Source organism: Ipomoea nil, unplaced genomic scaffold (assembly GCF_001879475.1).
Source record: "Ipomoea nil cultivar Tokyo-kokei standard unplaced genomic scaffold, Asagao_1.1 scaffold1509, whole genome shotgun sequence".
NCBI classification, from domain to species: domain Eukaryota; kingdom Viridiplantae; phylum Streptophyta; class Magnoliopsida; order Solanales; family Convolvulaceae; genus Ipomoea; species Ipomoea nil.
The window spans coordinates 1178475-1193862 of NW_017617937.1; the positions used below are offsets into that span (position 1 = coordinate 1178475).

At 35.1% G+C, this 15388-nt stretch overlaps 2 protein-coding genes, 1 long non-coding RNA gene and 1 pseudogene across 4 annotated transcripts; all 4 read left to right on the top strand.

The window, feature by feature from the left end:
• Nucleotides 1-10006, top strand: part of LOC109188996 — a 19722-nt pseudogene extending 9716 nt beyond the window's left edge.
• LOC109189002 lies at nt 884-2991 on the top strand. The gene is made up of 2 exons (XR_002055524.1): nt 884-973; nt 1962-2991. It is a non-coding gene; the product is annotated as an uncharacterized LOC109189002 (long non-coding RNA).
• On the top strand, nt 3978-5049 carry LOC109189000. Of its 2 annotated transcripts, none has more exons than XM_019339677.1 (4): nt 3978-4281; nt 4475-4522; nt 4646-4730; nt 4917-5049. In XM_019339677.1, exons 1-4 carry the CDS (start codon nt 4085-4087, stop codon nt 4998-5000), a joined length of 414 nt encoding a protein of 137 aa, XP_019195222.1. In that variant the 5' UTR covers nt 3978-4084; the 3' UTR covers nt 5001-5049. The 2 variants fall into 2 exon arrangements, 1 of the variants encoding a protein (XP_019195222.1); XR_002055523.1 differs by having other exon boundaries at nt 3984-4380.
• Nucleotides 10007-13137: 3131 nt separating the features above from the next.
• On the top strand, nt 13138-14877 carry LOC109188993 (geraniol 8-hydroxylase-like). Its single transcript, XM_019339671.1, has 2 exons — nt 13138-14071; nt 14166-14877. The coding sequence occupies exons 1-2, from the start codon at nt 13184-13186 to the stop codon at nt 14769-14771; spliced, it is 1494 nt and encodes a 497-aa protein (XP_019195216.1). The 5' UTR covers nt 13138-13183; the 3' UTR covers nt 14772-14877.
• Nucleotides 14878-15388: the final 511 nt, after the last annotated feature.

The following is a 15388-nucleotide window of genomic DNA, read 5'->3' on the forward strand; positions in this document are numbered from 1 at the left end:
CAACCCAATACCCAAGGCAAATTATGCCCTGGACCCGTGTCCACAATGAATTGTGAATACGGGCCAAAAACGACGTCGTTTTTAAAAAAAAAAAAAAAAAACACGTCATTTAGTTATATAAAAAAAAAAAATTGTGCGCGTTTTGCCGTTAACGGCGGTACTTTTTTTTTTTTTTTTGGATTATGAATGTACAGTTATGCCGTTATGAATGTACAGTTATGCAATTATGAAATTATGAACACAGAGCTCTAACAATTTGAACTTACAATTATGAACATATAGTGATAAAATTATGACCATGGAGCTTTAAAATTGTGAATATAGAGCTTCGAAGATTATGAATGTACAGTTATGGAGTTATGAATGTACAGTTATAGAGTTATGAATCTACAGTTATGAAGTTATGAATCTACAGTTATGAGATTATGAATCTACAGTTATGGAATTATGAATGTACAGTTATTGATCGAATTATGAACAAAGAGCTCTGACATTATGAACTTACAATTATGAACATATAGTGATAAAATTATGAACATAGAGCTTCGAAAATTATGAATGTACAATTATGGAGTTATGAACATACAGTTATGGAGTTATGAAGGTACAGTTATTAACATATAGTAATAAAATTATGAACATATACTCCTATAACGAAGCAGTCTGAAATTAAAAAAAAGGAGATAACAGTGCCGTTACCCGTGTCCAGGACACGGGTCCAACGCATAACGATTGAATACCCAACCTATTAATTAATATTAACATCTGAAAACCCTAATCCCCATTTCTTCTTTCTTCCCGGCCGCAGCTTACTTCCACTTCTCTTCTTTCTTTTCATCAGCAGCGCACTCCTTTCACCCCTTCATCTATTATCAACCACAAATCCTAATCTACCATTCTTCTGATTCTAATTCTTCGCCGTAAGCCTCGCGACTATATCTGGAAACAGGAACAAAAGCATGGAAACAAATAGGTATATCTAAAATTCTTTATGTTCATTTTTTTTCTAAAGGTTTTTAATGTATAAGATATCTATTTTCTTTTAACTTTTTTTTTTCAGACATACAAATCGCGTAGGTCCATTGAGAGAAAATATTCGATTATACTGTGTATGTTATACTTTTTATTATTAATATTTTTTTTTTATTTTTCTTGTTATTTTTTCCCCTTTTTTAATAGTTTCTTTTGGTTCAATAATTTTTTTTTTTTTGATTTTTTCAGCAAAACATATGATTATATTTTTCGATTTTTTCTCCCCATTACATGATTATACTTTTCGATATAATTCTTTTGGTTTAATTTTTGAAATGTTATTCATTTATAGTAGATTTTTTCAATTTCTACTAATTTTTTGTTTTTTTTTTTAACATGCAAACTTTACATGCTTAATCGGAAAATTTATTTAAACCAAAAAAATCTCATCAAATGTATGCACATTTTTCTCCCGAATGTTATTTGATTGTTTACTTTTTTATTAGTTTGTATTTCATTTTACAACTTTATGTGATTTTTTTCTGTTTGATAAATTAATTTATATGTGCAAATTAGTGACAGTAACATTATATTATATTATATTATATATATATATATATATATATATATATATATATATATATATATATATATATACCACACGCACATACAAATATATATTAATTATTTCCAGTTTATTTTTTAAATAATTTTTGTTTAGTTTTTACTGTACTCGTAAGTTTTTTTCTTTTAAATTTTTTTTTACTGTATTTGTATATAATTTATTGAATCTCTGTATTTAATATGCATTTTTTGGTATAATATTTTAAATCTTTATTTTTTAATTTTTATTGAATCTCTGTATTTAGTATGCATTTTGTGGTATAATATTTTAAATCTTTATTTTTTAATTTTTACAGTTTGTTTTTACTTTGCATAACATGTTATTTTTGGTGATTTTTGTATTGACATACATGCTATAATTGCAGATCTGGAAAATTCAGTATTATAACTTGCATAAGCGGGGAAGAAAGATCTATAGTATAGGAATGTATCAACTCCAAATGATAGAAGATAAGTTTCTATTCAAAGATTTGAAGGCATTTTTTTTTTTTTTTGAATTTTATAGTTCACACACACACACACATATAACTGCAAATCCCACTTATACTTACATTCTTTAATTCTCACAAAGATCATCCAAAGTCCTAAAGCTTCTTTCATATTCACCAATATTCATCATGTATTTGAATGTTCCACTCAGTTTGAATGCTTGCATGTTCCTTTTCCTATATTCTATATATTATAAATAGTATAAATTGTTTTGTGCCATTTTTTAAACTTGCATACATGCTTTAAACTTGGATTTGAGAATTCCACTTCTTGAGATTATTACTTGCTTTAATTCTCACAATGGTAATTCTGAGCTATCTATTTCCATAAGGATGTATTTGAATGTTATCCAAATAGCATCTGCACACTCAATTTCCGTTTCCTTTTCTTATATTCTGATATATAACATAATTTTCATTAAAATGCAATCAACATAGAGCTCCTAGTGAATATTTGCTTCACTAAGATGCATGAATATGATAGAACATAATATACAGTAACTAAGAGAACAATGTAAGATATTATTACCATTGAGAATGTAAGAATATGCATGTACTTACTTGGGTTTGAGTTATGTTGCTATTATGATCATTCTTTGTTCTCAATAAATTCAGGTGTCAATGGATGTAAGAACACAGGAAATTAATACAGGGTGCAGGGGTATTGCTTGGTATGCTATTGAAATCCTTCAAAATGGTTTCTATTAGCTTTTTTTGAGCTTGTGTGTTCATGCTAAGCTTGGCCTCCTCGTCTCCATTTTTCTGCAAATCAAATGAGAATCAATTCAAAACAAATGAGAAGCAATCAGTCCTTCAAATGTCCATAACTATCAAAAATGGAGAAAGTGAATACTCCGTGTAGATGTGGGTGCAGAACCATCTATTTATAGGCTTTATCTTTTTAAAATTTAATTTTAAAAATATGTACTTGTTTGTGTTGTACTTGTCAACAAAAATTAAATTTTTATTGCATTGAAAATAGCAAGCTGAATTTGTGCCTTGGAAATAGTAGCTAGCACCTACAAAGTGGTTTCTTGCACGCAACTACTGAAATATTTTATATTAAAATTAAGTTGTCAGATAGAAGTTTTTACATGCAAATGCTTTGATGAATTTTAAGCCCAAAACGCTGCCTTTTATATGGGCGGAAAAATGTTCCAAATCTGTTTGGCTTTTTTATATATAGGATAGGATAGGATATAGGATAGGATTTGTAATCATGGGCAAGATTTTGATATGTCTAAAAATGTCAATCTTAATTTAAAATTAATAGGTTGACACACACACACACAAAAGACGGGTAAAATCAATTAGGGTCGAATAATCCAAGGATCTTGTGGTCCAATGACACCAAGTTGCTTCCTTATATGGGAGGTTGGGGGTTTGAGTCTCGATACTACATTATAATAATAGAGTTAGTAGTATTCAAAAAAAGATCTTTAGAAATAATTAATTATAAGAATTCCACAAAGAAATAATAATGAAGTTACTTATTTAAGTTTATACAAATTAAAAATTACTAAGTATATTATGTTAAGTGAAAGACTTTCAATTTGACATATATAATTAAATTTGACATCTTTAAAATATTTTTCAATCTTCATTTTAATCATTTTAATACTTATTGTTATGTTGGCGCACTGCTGGAAATTCTTCTTTTTCTGACCACATTTCCGACCAGTCAAAAAACTGGTCGCAACATATGATTTTTTTTTATTTTTTCGATGAAAGGTTATACTGGTCGGAAAGTGGTCGGAATTTTCGACCACATTTTCTAGGTGGTCGGAAAATTTTCTCCAAATTTAAATTTTTTTTCGTTCAAACACCAAAACGTCGTCGCTCAGCTCAAAAATAAAACACACCCCCCAGTCCCCACACCTTCACTCAGCTCAAAAATAAAACAGACTCCCCATGCCTTCACTCAACCAAAATATAAAACGCTCCTGCCTCTGTGGACGACGTAGCTCAGCAGAGAACCAAACACTTCCCACCTCTGGACGATGTCGTTCCCGCTCTTGCCTCCGCCGCTGTCTCAGCCTTCTCTTCGTCGTCGCTCCCGACTCCGCCCGACTCCGCCGCTGTCTAAGCCTTCTCTACGCCGTTGCTCCCACCTCCTCCGACGTCTAAGCCTGCACCAAAGTTTCTGCCATTGTCGTCTTTTCCCGACTCTACCACGGTCTCCATCACCATCCTACAGGTTAGTCCTCTAATCTTAAACCCTAATCCTTAATTTCCTAATTCTATTGAGCAAACCTGTGGCTACTTCCTAGGAGCGGCGTGAGCAGATCGGCGTGAGGTATTTTCTTTCATTTTAGGGTTTAGGTACTTTTCTGTGACATACATATATGAATGAGCTGGATGAGTTTTATGCTCTACTCTTATTATTTCAGGGATGAGGAGATAAGAAGACCGCCAATTTCAATCACTCATTTCAAAATGTAAGCATTTTTCTTTATAGCTGGAATCTAATTCACAAAATATTCAGGTTTATTTCGGCATACCAATTCTGATTCAGTATAGTGTTACTGTATAAATTAATATTTGTGTGTGAATTTCTATAGGCGAGGCCGAAAGACAAGAAAGGGAGAAGACCGCCTAGGATTCAGCATCCACCTGCAACACCGAAGAAGAATCTGTTTGATGATGGTCAGTATGTTAAAATTGAAATTGATGAGTCTTTGAGTTGATGATTCAAATGAATTTTCTGAGCTTATTTCAGTTGTAATTTTTTATTATATGGGGAGGGAACCACCTAGGATTTGCTTGTTAGTCTTGTTACTTAGTTGAAATTGTGATTGGCCATTGATCAATCTGCAAAATTTTGAATTGCAGTTCCTCTGCATAGATGTGAGGGCAGTGATCACTATAAGGAAGAAGATTAGGAAGGGGCTTGTTGACAAGATTGAAGACCAGTGAGTATCTTCCATCAATGGGATTGGTAGAGGAATCTTGATGACCGATCTTCATTTATAGATGCTATTAAGGGTTTACTGAATGTTGTCTTTGTAGGGGGTGCACTGAAGCCAACTGAGAATCAGTTGGCTGAAGGTGAGCAAGCCACATATGCAAGTGCAAACAATGACCTAAAAGGCACAAAGGCATATCAAGAAGTTGATGTCCCTGGGCTATACAGTCTTGCAATGGCCATAATTGATTACAGAGGTCACAGGGTCGTTGCACAGGTGTCTAATAAACTTGTGGTCTATTCTCTTTAAGTGCAATATGCTGATGAATATTAGTGCCTCATTGATAATCAAGTCTTAAATATTGAGATATTCTTCTCTACTATAGAGACTACCTGTTTCTTGGTTCAATCAATATTTTTAATCCTTTGGCTATCAATAGGTAGTTGAAGCTGCAAAGCGTCTCCACTTGAAGTTACATGCTGTCTATGATGGATTTGGAAATATTTTTGAGTTGGCTGCATCAATGGAGTACAAGGGTATTGTTGGCAGCAATGACAGGTATGAGATAGTTTGTTTGGGCAACAATAACTTTTTGAGTTTAGGCATTAATTTTTCTAACACTGGCAACCAGGCATTATATATTGGACCTGATTAGAGTCACACCTTGTGATGCCAATTGTAGCTGTCCAGGTTCCAGATTTTGTATTTTGAGACCTGAGTTGATAAATGCATTTTGCCAAGTTAGTAGTCCATTTTTCAGCAATTGTTTCTTTTAATTATTTTTTATTTTTTCATTCTTATTCTCTTATTTATTTATTTCTTGATGTATTTATTTATTTCTTATTTTTTACTTAAACAGGTTGAAGCTACAGATAGGTCAAAATCAAAGTACAAGGCTGGGGGAGAAGTTCAAGAGACTAGTGATTCTTCAGATGCAAATAATACTGATGAAATTCCTAGAACTGAGGATAATGCCCCGAGCCAGGTTGACAAAGAGGTAATTTTTTTCCCTTCTAAAGTATTTAAGCAAGGATTTTGGACTTGGTGCTGCTGTGTATATTACACTGTGCTGTAATCTTTTAGTATAATCAGAGCATCATTCTTTAATGTGTTTTGACTTTTGAGCTGTTTGTGTACACATCTAAATTTGTGACATATCTCTGTATGGGATTACATCTTGGGATATGCTTGCCTGTACTTTGTGCACTTGTCATAGTTATCAAATAATAATACTGTCTTTGATTTGAAAGTTGGGAAAACAGTTCGAAAAGTTTTCGGCATTTGGGATCCCTTTTAGCTTAACTTGGTGCTGCATTTGTTAGCTTGCTGTAAGGTTACGTTGCAACTTATTTCATTTTGAACCTTGGAGAATTGTGTTATTCTTATTATTTGGTTAGCTTTTCTAATAAAATATACTAATAGTAGAACTATGGAATGATCTTTGTTTTCCTTGATGGAAATCTAAAAGCTGAAACAAATTCTAGTGAATTTTGGGTGCTTTTTGGAGGGTTTGCTCCAATTAGCAAGAAAGTTGCAAGTGAAGATGATATTATTCCTGAGAAGGCTCCCCCCAAACTTTTTAGGTACTTCTGACATTGTTTTTGTCACTTTGAAATTTGATTTACATAAATTATGTTATCATATCACTCCTTTTAGAGATTTGCTTTTCTTGCTTAGGTGTATGAAGCCTTCAGCCTTCTTGCTCTTTTAACAAGATCTAAAGCAGGGTCCAGATCTTCTATTAGCCATTGCATTTATGGTATAGAACTTTATATAGATGCTTATAACTCATTTGTAATAACACACTAACACTTAAGAATATACCAATAGTTAACAATTTATTAATTTATTCTCCTGAATTAGTATTTTTGAATTTGGGTAAAGGTTAGACCTTTGTTATGTCTGAATGAGTTGGTTGATTCCATGTGTTTAACAAATGAGGCAATGATGTTGAATTGCATTACTCCATTTAAGAGAGCTCTAACCATCCCTGGTTAGATATTTAAAAATAGAGTGCAATTCAAAATCTGAGATGAAACATGAAAGCTAGCTTGTTTATATATTTCTGCTTCTTTCAGCTGCCTAATAGTGAAAATGCCTAATCTGCAGAAGGACAATGGAAACACTGATGATGGAACAGGCTGCTTCCATACTGCAAATTGGAACTTGTGTCTTTCTTGTTTATACAATAGAAACACTAATGATGGAACATGCTGCTTCCATACTGCAAATGGGAACTTGTGTCTTTCTTGTTTATACATTTAGAATTAAGAGACTAATAGAAATGTCATATTTTGACTTGTTTTAAATTTTCAACTATATATCGATGAATGAATTCTCTTGAAGCATTATGTTTTTTAGCAAATATCTTACCAGCTTGCAACAATATATATATATATATATATATATATTTCATTACAGAGGATTCCTCTGTAGTGAAATGAATTTTTTTTATTCACTGTGTCTAGTTTTCCGACCACCAAAGTGGTCGAAATTTTCGACCACCAGTGGTCGGAAAATCTGGACCCGCCTAACTATTATCTTGGCCATTTTTTCCGACGGTCTTAGAAAAGTGGTTACTCTTTCCGACCACTCTCTCTGGTGGTTGGAAATAGCTAGGGGGATTTTTCTGAATACCCAAATTGGTCGGAAAAGAGGTCGGAACAGGCGTTTCCGACCTAATTAAGGCCATTTCCGACCACTTTTCGGTGGTCGGAAAATGGCAAATTTGACTTTATTAGTTAATGTAATACTAACTTTAGTAGGTTGGAATACATAATTTTAGTTATCATCACTATATTTATAAATTTTATTTATAATTTGTTTTTTTCATGATTGGTTTATCTAGTTAGTATTATTATAGTTTTTATGTACATATTACAATTATTATCATTAACGGATTAATTAATTTTTTTTTATATAAAAAATATCTTTGTAACATATTTTTGTTCATTTTTTTTTTTATAAATGAATCAAATAAAAAAAAGAGAAAATTATAATTTATACCCCATAATATTTCCATTATCAATGTTGGTTTAATACTTTAATTAGACAGTCCGCCGCCTAATATGCCAATCAGCTATTATTCACACCTAAAAAAAAAAAAAAAAAAAAAACCGGCGCCTACGCCTAACGCCGATGACTTTACTAGGCGCAACATTCAAAACACGTTTTTATGTAGCGATGGCAACGCCAATAATGGTTTTACTGTCAAAATCTAATTAAGACTATATGGAAATAGTAATATAGTATATAAGCCATCAGTCTGAAATCACCAATATAATATAACCCTCATAGTTCATACCATAGACCATTCTGTATATATATCCAAACATATAGAGCAGATTGTCATTCCGGCCATTATATTCCTACAACTTAAAGAGAGATCAGAGAGAGAATGGATTTCCAGAACATTATAGTTGCAGTAGTGTTTGCCTGGACTTTGGTCCAAGGCCTCTGTTTATTAGCAAAAATAAGTAGAAATATTAGTGTAATAGGCAAAAAGCTTCCACCAGGGCCATTTCCATGGCCGGTCATCGGAAACCTTCACTTGCTTGGAACCCAACCCCACAAGTCCCTAACCCGGCTTGCCGGAAAATATGGTCCGGTTATGAATCTGAAGCTGGGTATGATAAACACAGTGGTTATTTCTTCGTCCACCATGGCCAAAGAAGCCTTACAGAAACAAGACTTAACCTTCTCCACCCGGTCAATCCCTGACGCCCTGAGAGCTCGCAACCATTGCCAATTCTCTGTTGTTTGGCTCCCCGTCGCCTCCCAGTGGAGAACCCTTCGAAAGGCCATGAATTCCAACATCTTTTCCGGCAGCAAGCTCGACAACAACCAACATCTGAGAGTTACAAAGATCCAGGAGCTGATTATCTACTGCCAAAATAAAAGCCAAGCAGGGGAAGCGGTGGATATTGGCGTGCAGCTTTCAGGACTACTCTCAATTTGCTGTCCAACACCATTTTCTCTAAGGATTTAACCGACCCTTTTTCGGATTCGGCCAAAGAATTCAAAGAATTGGTTTGGAACATCATGGAGGAAGCTGGAAAGCCCAACCTGGTTGATTACTTTCCCTTTCTTGAAAAGTTTGATCCCCAAGGTTCAAGACGTCGCATGAAAGGTCATTTCACTAAGGTGCTAGAGCTTTTCGAAGATTTGATTGATGAACGGCTGGAAGAGAGAAAAGTGATGGGCAGCAAAAATGTTGATGTATTAGATTCACTTCTTAACTTCAGCCAAGAAAGACCAGAGGAAATCGACAGGAATTATATTTTGCATGTTTTCTTGGTATGTTAGTTGGTCTTCTTCACTTTGGTTATCTTATAATTTCTTGATTTAGAACCCTATTCAATCTTACAAGTATTATCACACATGTTAACAGGATCTGTTTGGGGCTGGGACCGACACATCATCAAACACATTAGAGTGGGCAATGGCGGAGCTTCTTAATAATCCAAATGCTATGGCAAAAGCTCAAGCGGAGCTTGCAGATGTTATTGGTAAAGGCAAGTCAATACAGGAAGCTGATGTTACTCATTTGCCTTACTTGCAATGCATCCTAAAAGAAACTTTTAGAATGCACCCACCTGTTCCATTCTTGATTCCGCGCAAAGTTGAACAAGAAGTCAACCTATGTGGATACACTGTTCCTAAGGACTCACAAATTCTAGTCAACGTATGAGCAATTGGGCGTGATTCCAGTATTTGGAAAAACCCATTGATCTTCAATCCTGAGCGATTCTGGAATTTTGGAATAAATGTTAGAGGACAAGATTTTGAACTCATTTCATTTGGTGCGGGTAGAAGAATTTGTCCGGGATTGCCAATGGCAATGAGGATGGTTCCGGTAATGTTGGGGTCGTTACTAAACTCATTCCAATGGAAACTTGAAGATGACATTGCACCAAAGGATTTGGACATGGAGGAAAAGTTTGGTATTACATTGGCTAAAGCTCATCCTCTTAGGGCTATCCCCATTCCTTTTTAATAGAGTACCTCTTCAGTTCATGTTTACAAGGTGGGGGTTCGATTCTCGCCACGAACATTAGAAGTTTGGGTTTAGATTGGACTCTGATCTTTATACACCGATTTATTTCCTGATAAGCTTGGAGAAATTTATGAGGTTTATAATGTATGACAAAAAAAAAAAAAAAAAAATCTTCGTTATTAAAAAAATAAAATAAAATAAAACTATTGCTTTGATATGCATGCCTTCCATTCATTTCCCCTTACATAAGGGATTCCAATTTGGCCACTTGGGCTAATGTCAATCGAAAATAACACATTTAAAAGCAAACAACAACAAAGACTATTTAATATTTATTGATGTTGCCAACCCATCTACCTTTCTAGATCGAGTAAATGATTGTGTGGTCCTAACACATTTAAAAGCAAACAACAACAAAGACTATTTAATATTTATTGATGTTACCATCACCCTTTAATAACAAGCCAGTTCTGTTAGTAGAATAGACCTGTAATAAATAACGTTTTCAAAAATAGATATTACATTTCCAAAAATAGATCTATTCCATTATTTATTAATGCATTTTCTTAATGTAACAAAAGAAGGTCCAATTTCCTGTCAATTAACAGTCTGCCGTTTATTTCATATTGCTTTTTTTTTTTTCTTAAACCAATTTCATGTATATTTTTTTTTATAATGCATAACTTATTTTTTTTTTTTAACAAATATATTTTATTAATCAAAGGAATTAGAAGGATTTACAAAAGATGGTCCAAAAGTGGAGTAGTTATGCTGTGCATCCGTATGCACCATGCATGGTGCATACGGATGCAAAAACGACGTCGTTTTATTAAAAACGCGCGTCTTCCCTTTTAAAAAAAATTTTCAGGTTCGATTCCCAGCAACAACATTATGTTGTTCATTCATTTTGGAATTTTAGTTCATAGATTATGGAATTTTAGTTCATTGATTCTGGAATTATAGTTCATCGATTCTGGAATTGTAGTTCATCGATTCTGAAATTTTAGTTCATAGATTCTGGAATTTTAGTTCATAGGTTCTGGAATTTTAGTTCATTGATTCTGGAATTATAGTTCATCGATTCTGGAATTGTAGTTCATCGATTCTGAAATTTTAGTTCATAGATTCTGGAATTTTAGTTCATAGGTTCTGGAATTTTAGTTCATTCATTCTGGAATTTTTAGTTCATAGATTAGATTCTGGAATTATAGTTCATAGATTATGGAATTATAGTTCATCGATTCTGGAATTTTAGTTCATATGTTGTTGTTGGGAATCGAACCTGAATTTTTTGTTTTAAGGGGAGACGCGCGTTTTTAATAAAACGACGTCGTTTTTACATCCGTATTCACCATGCATGGTGCATACGGATGCACAGCATAATTTGCCCCAAAAGTGAGCATAAACCACATTTAGCCCTTTAGATTGGGCACATACTAATCTAAAGAAATCTAAATAAAGAACGGACCCAAAAACTCCAATAACAGGTCAGGTCTAAAGAATGAAATAAAAAATAAAAGAATTGACCCAAGCCCAAATGATAGGCTAGCGGTAGCATAGCAGATGTTTCTGAGATGACTAGAATGTACGGTTGCGCCACCATGCCGCACCACCACAAAGTTGCAATGCCGCGACTCTGCACCACAATGCAACGATGCAACAGTTCCAACACGGTCGCAACGCTCCACGCCAACGTCTCGTCAAAGCTATCGGCTGGCCAAAACCTCCCAGAATGCATGTTAGCCCATTTTGGCACAAGGCAAACAAAATAAGAGACACGCAGGCCCAAATAAACTAATAAATGGCACACAGGCCAACAAATAAAGCACACAGGCCAATAGCATCAGTCCACCCAAGTAGCACCACCAATAGAATAGTAATCAGAACCCAAACGGGATTAGCTACTATGAGCCAGCAGCAAGCTTAGACAAACTGTCAACGGATTTGATAAACTCCTACCCGGCCACCGTTCAGACCGGACTAGGATGCATATTGCTTTGATCACTTACAAACATACAGTCTGTCGTTTATTTCATTAACGGCAGACTGTTAATTGTCAGGAAATGGGACCTTCTTTTGTTAGGTAACCTAACATCGCAAAGGCAACAAGTGAATGTACGTAATCTTTTGTAGAATTTTAAAATAGAAAATTTATGTTAGTTCTTGACTCTAGCATTTTTTCCATGGTAGTTTCCAGTGATTTCTTTATTCATGAAAAGCTAGCATTTCCCTGACTGGAATTAAATTAGCATAACAACACAACAACAACACCATACTATAACAATAACAATACAATTCTGAAATACATATTATATCTTGTAACTATGTTTTGAAATTGAAGATTTGTACTTATTTTAGTAATAAATTTTGTGATAACGTGCATGAGATTCTCCAATCATATTCGGCGCAACATAATCATTGGAAACTATTATATAAGGATTGAGAATAAAATTGGCGTGGTATTATGTTACAAGGGAATAGGGATGGCTCCAAGAGGATGAACTTTAGCCAATTCGATCAATGTAATTCCAAACTTCTCTTCCATGTTCAAATCCTTTGGTGCTATGTAACCTTCTATATATCTTCCACCGAAATGAGTTCAACAATAACCCTAGCATGATTACCGGGCAAGTCCTTCAACCAACACCAAATGAAATAAGCTCAAAATCACGCCCTTAACATTTATTTTAGAATTTCAAAACCTTTCACAATGCATTGCAAGTAAGGAAGACCAGTAACATCAGCTTAATTAATTCCTTTAATAGCCGACCTGCCTTTGTCAATTACATTGCATGCTCTGCTTGAGCTTTGGCCATAGTTTAGCTGTTATTAAGAAGTTCTATCATTGTCCATTCTACTGTGTTGGAAGATATATCCGTCCCTTAACAAACAAGTCCTATTGATTTAGCAGACAACCAATTCGGTATATATAGTTTTTTGCCAAAAATACAGGCCTGCTGGGATGTGGCAAATTTTGCAAGCCACTAAAATCTTTCCAACATATTTGACTCGTGAATTTATGTCCACAAGTTTCACCAGTACGTACCTGCTAAGTGCTAATTCAATTCGGTATAAACAATCTGCATATATGCCCACATTGTCTTTCCACTATATAAAATTAAGTTCACCAGCCGATACTACTATATACATCCTTGCATTATTTAATTTGAGGTTCAGAGAGAGAGAGAGAGTCGTCCATGGATATGGATTACCAGAGGATTTTGATAGCACTATGCTTGGCCTGGACTTTGGTTCAATGCCTCCGTTTATTATTAGCAAAAAGGGGCAGGAAATTTCCTCCGGGGCCGTTCCAGTTGCCGGTGGTCGGAAACCTTCACTTGCTTGGAGACCTACCCCACAAGTCCCTAGCCCGGCTTGCCGGAAAATATGGTCCGGTTATGAATCTGAAGCTGGGCATGATAAATACAGTGGTTATTTCTTCGTCCACCATGGCCAAAGAAGCCCTACAGAAACAAGACTTAACCTTCTCCACCCGGTCAATCCCTGACGCCCTGAGAGCTCGCAACCATAGCCAATTCTCTGTTGTTTGGCTCCCCGTCGCTTCCAAATGGAGAACCCTTCGAAAGGCCATGAATTCCAACATCTTTTCCGGCAGCAAGCTCGACAACAACCAACATCTGAGAGTTACAAAGATCCAGGAGCTGATTATCTACTGCCAAAATAAAAGCCAAGCTGGGGAAGCGGTGGATATTGGGCGTGCAGCTTTCAGGACTACCCTCAATTTGCTGTCCAACACCATTTTCTCCAAAGATTTAACCGACCCTTATTCCGATTCTGCCAAACAATTCAGGGACTTGGTGTGGAATATGATGGTGGAAGCTGGAAAGCCCAACCTGGTTGACTACTTTCCCCTTCTTGAAAAGTTTGATCCCCAGGGTATCCGGTGTCGCTTGACAGGCCATTTCACTAAGGTGCTAGAGCTTTTCGAAGATTTGATTGATGAACGGCTGGAGGAGAGGAAAGTGATGGGCTGCAAAAATGTTGATGTATTAGATTCACTTCTTAACATCAGCCAAGAAAGACCAGAGGAGATCGACAGGAATTATATTTTGCATGTTTTCTTGGTATGTTAGTTGCTCTTCTTTACTTTGGTTATCTTATAATTGCTTGATTTAGAACCCTATTCAATCTTACAAGTATTATCATGCACTTTAACAGGATTTGTTTGCGGCGGGAACTGACACATCATCAAACACATTAGAGTGGGCAATGACAGAACTTCTTAAAAATCCAAATGCTTTGGCAAAAGCTCAAGCGGAGCTGGCAGATGTTATTGGTAAAGGCAAGCTAATACAGGAAGCTGATGTTACTCGTTTGCCTTACTTACAATGCATCGTAAAAGAAACTTTTAGAATGCACCCACCTGTTCCATTCTTGATTCCGCGCAAAGTTGAACAAGAAGTCAACCTATGTGGATACACTGTTCCTAAGGACTCACAAATTCTAGTCAACGTATGGGCAATTGGGCGTGATTCCAGTATTTGGGAAAACCCATTGATCTTCAATCCTGAGCGATTCTGGAATTTTGGAATAAATGTTAGAGGACAAGATTTTGAACTCATTCCATTTGGTGCGGGTAGAAGAATTTGTCCGGGATTGCCAATGGCAATGAGGATGGTTCCGGTAATGTTGGGGTCGTTACTAAACTCATTCCAGTGGAAACTTGAAGATGACATTGCACCCAAGGATTTAGACATGGAGGAAAAGTTTGGACTTACATTGGCTAAAGCTCATCCTCTTAGGGCTATCCCCATTCCCTTTTAATAGAGTACCTCTTCAGATCATGTTGTGTTGCATTATTTAATAGATATATATTGTGTTGCTGCAAACTAGCTTACAATAATTGCCAATCCATCACTCAACTTGCTAATGAAATTTTCATTTTCAAAACATAATCACTTAGTTCTATTGTACAATAATGCTTGTTATATTGGTATTCAGTCATATCTGACCCAATAACTATGAGAAAGAGACTTGTATTTAAATCTGATCTTGAGATTCAAATGAGCCACAAATAAGTATGTGCACAATTACTTTTAAAGTAGGTCAACAATTACTAAGTTGCAGTAATTGTTGGAAAAGCCCGGTTCTCCTTGTCTTCCAGTAGGTAATGAAATCTGCAGTCACTACTCGAAAGTGTACATTGGGTAAACTCTGCGTGCTACTGTATAATAGCTTGCGAATCACACAAGAGAGGTAAACTAAATAAGGAAAAATATGCGATAAGGTCAACTACGAGAGTGAAATTCAACAGACAAATGACAAATTTTATCTTGTTGATACTAACACCATCATTCTTTTATTTATAGAAAAGTCCACAACTATTGCTCATAGGTAAATAGGCATAGATTGTCCATAGTTAGTTGACTCAAACTAAGAAG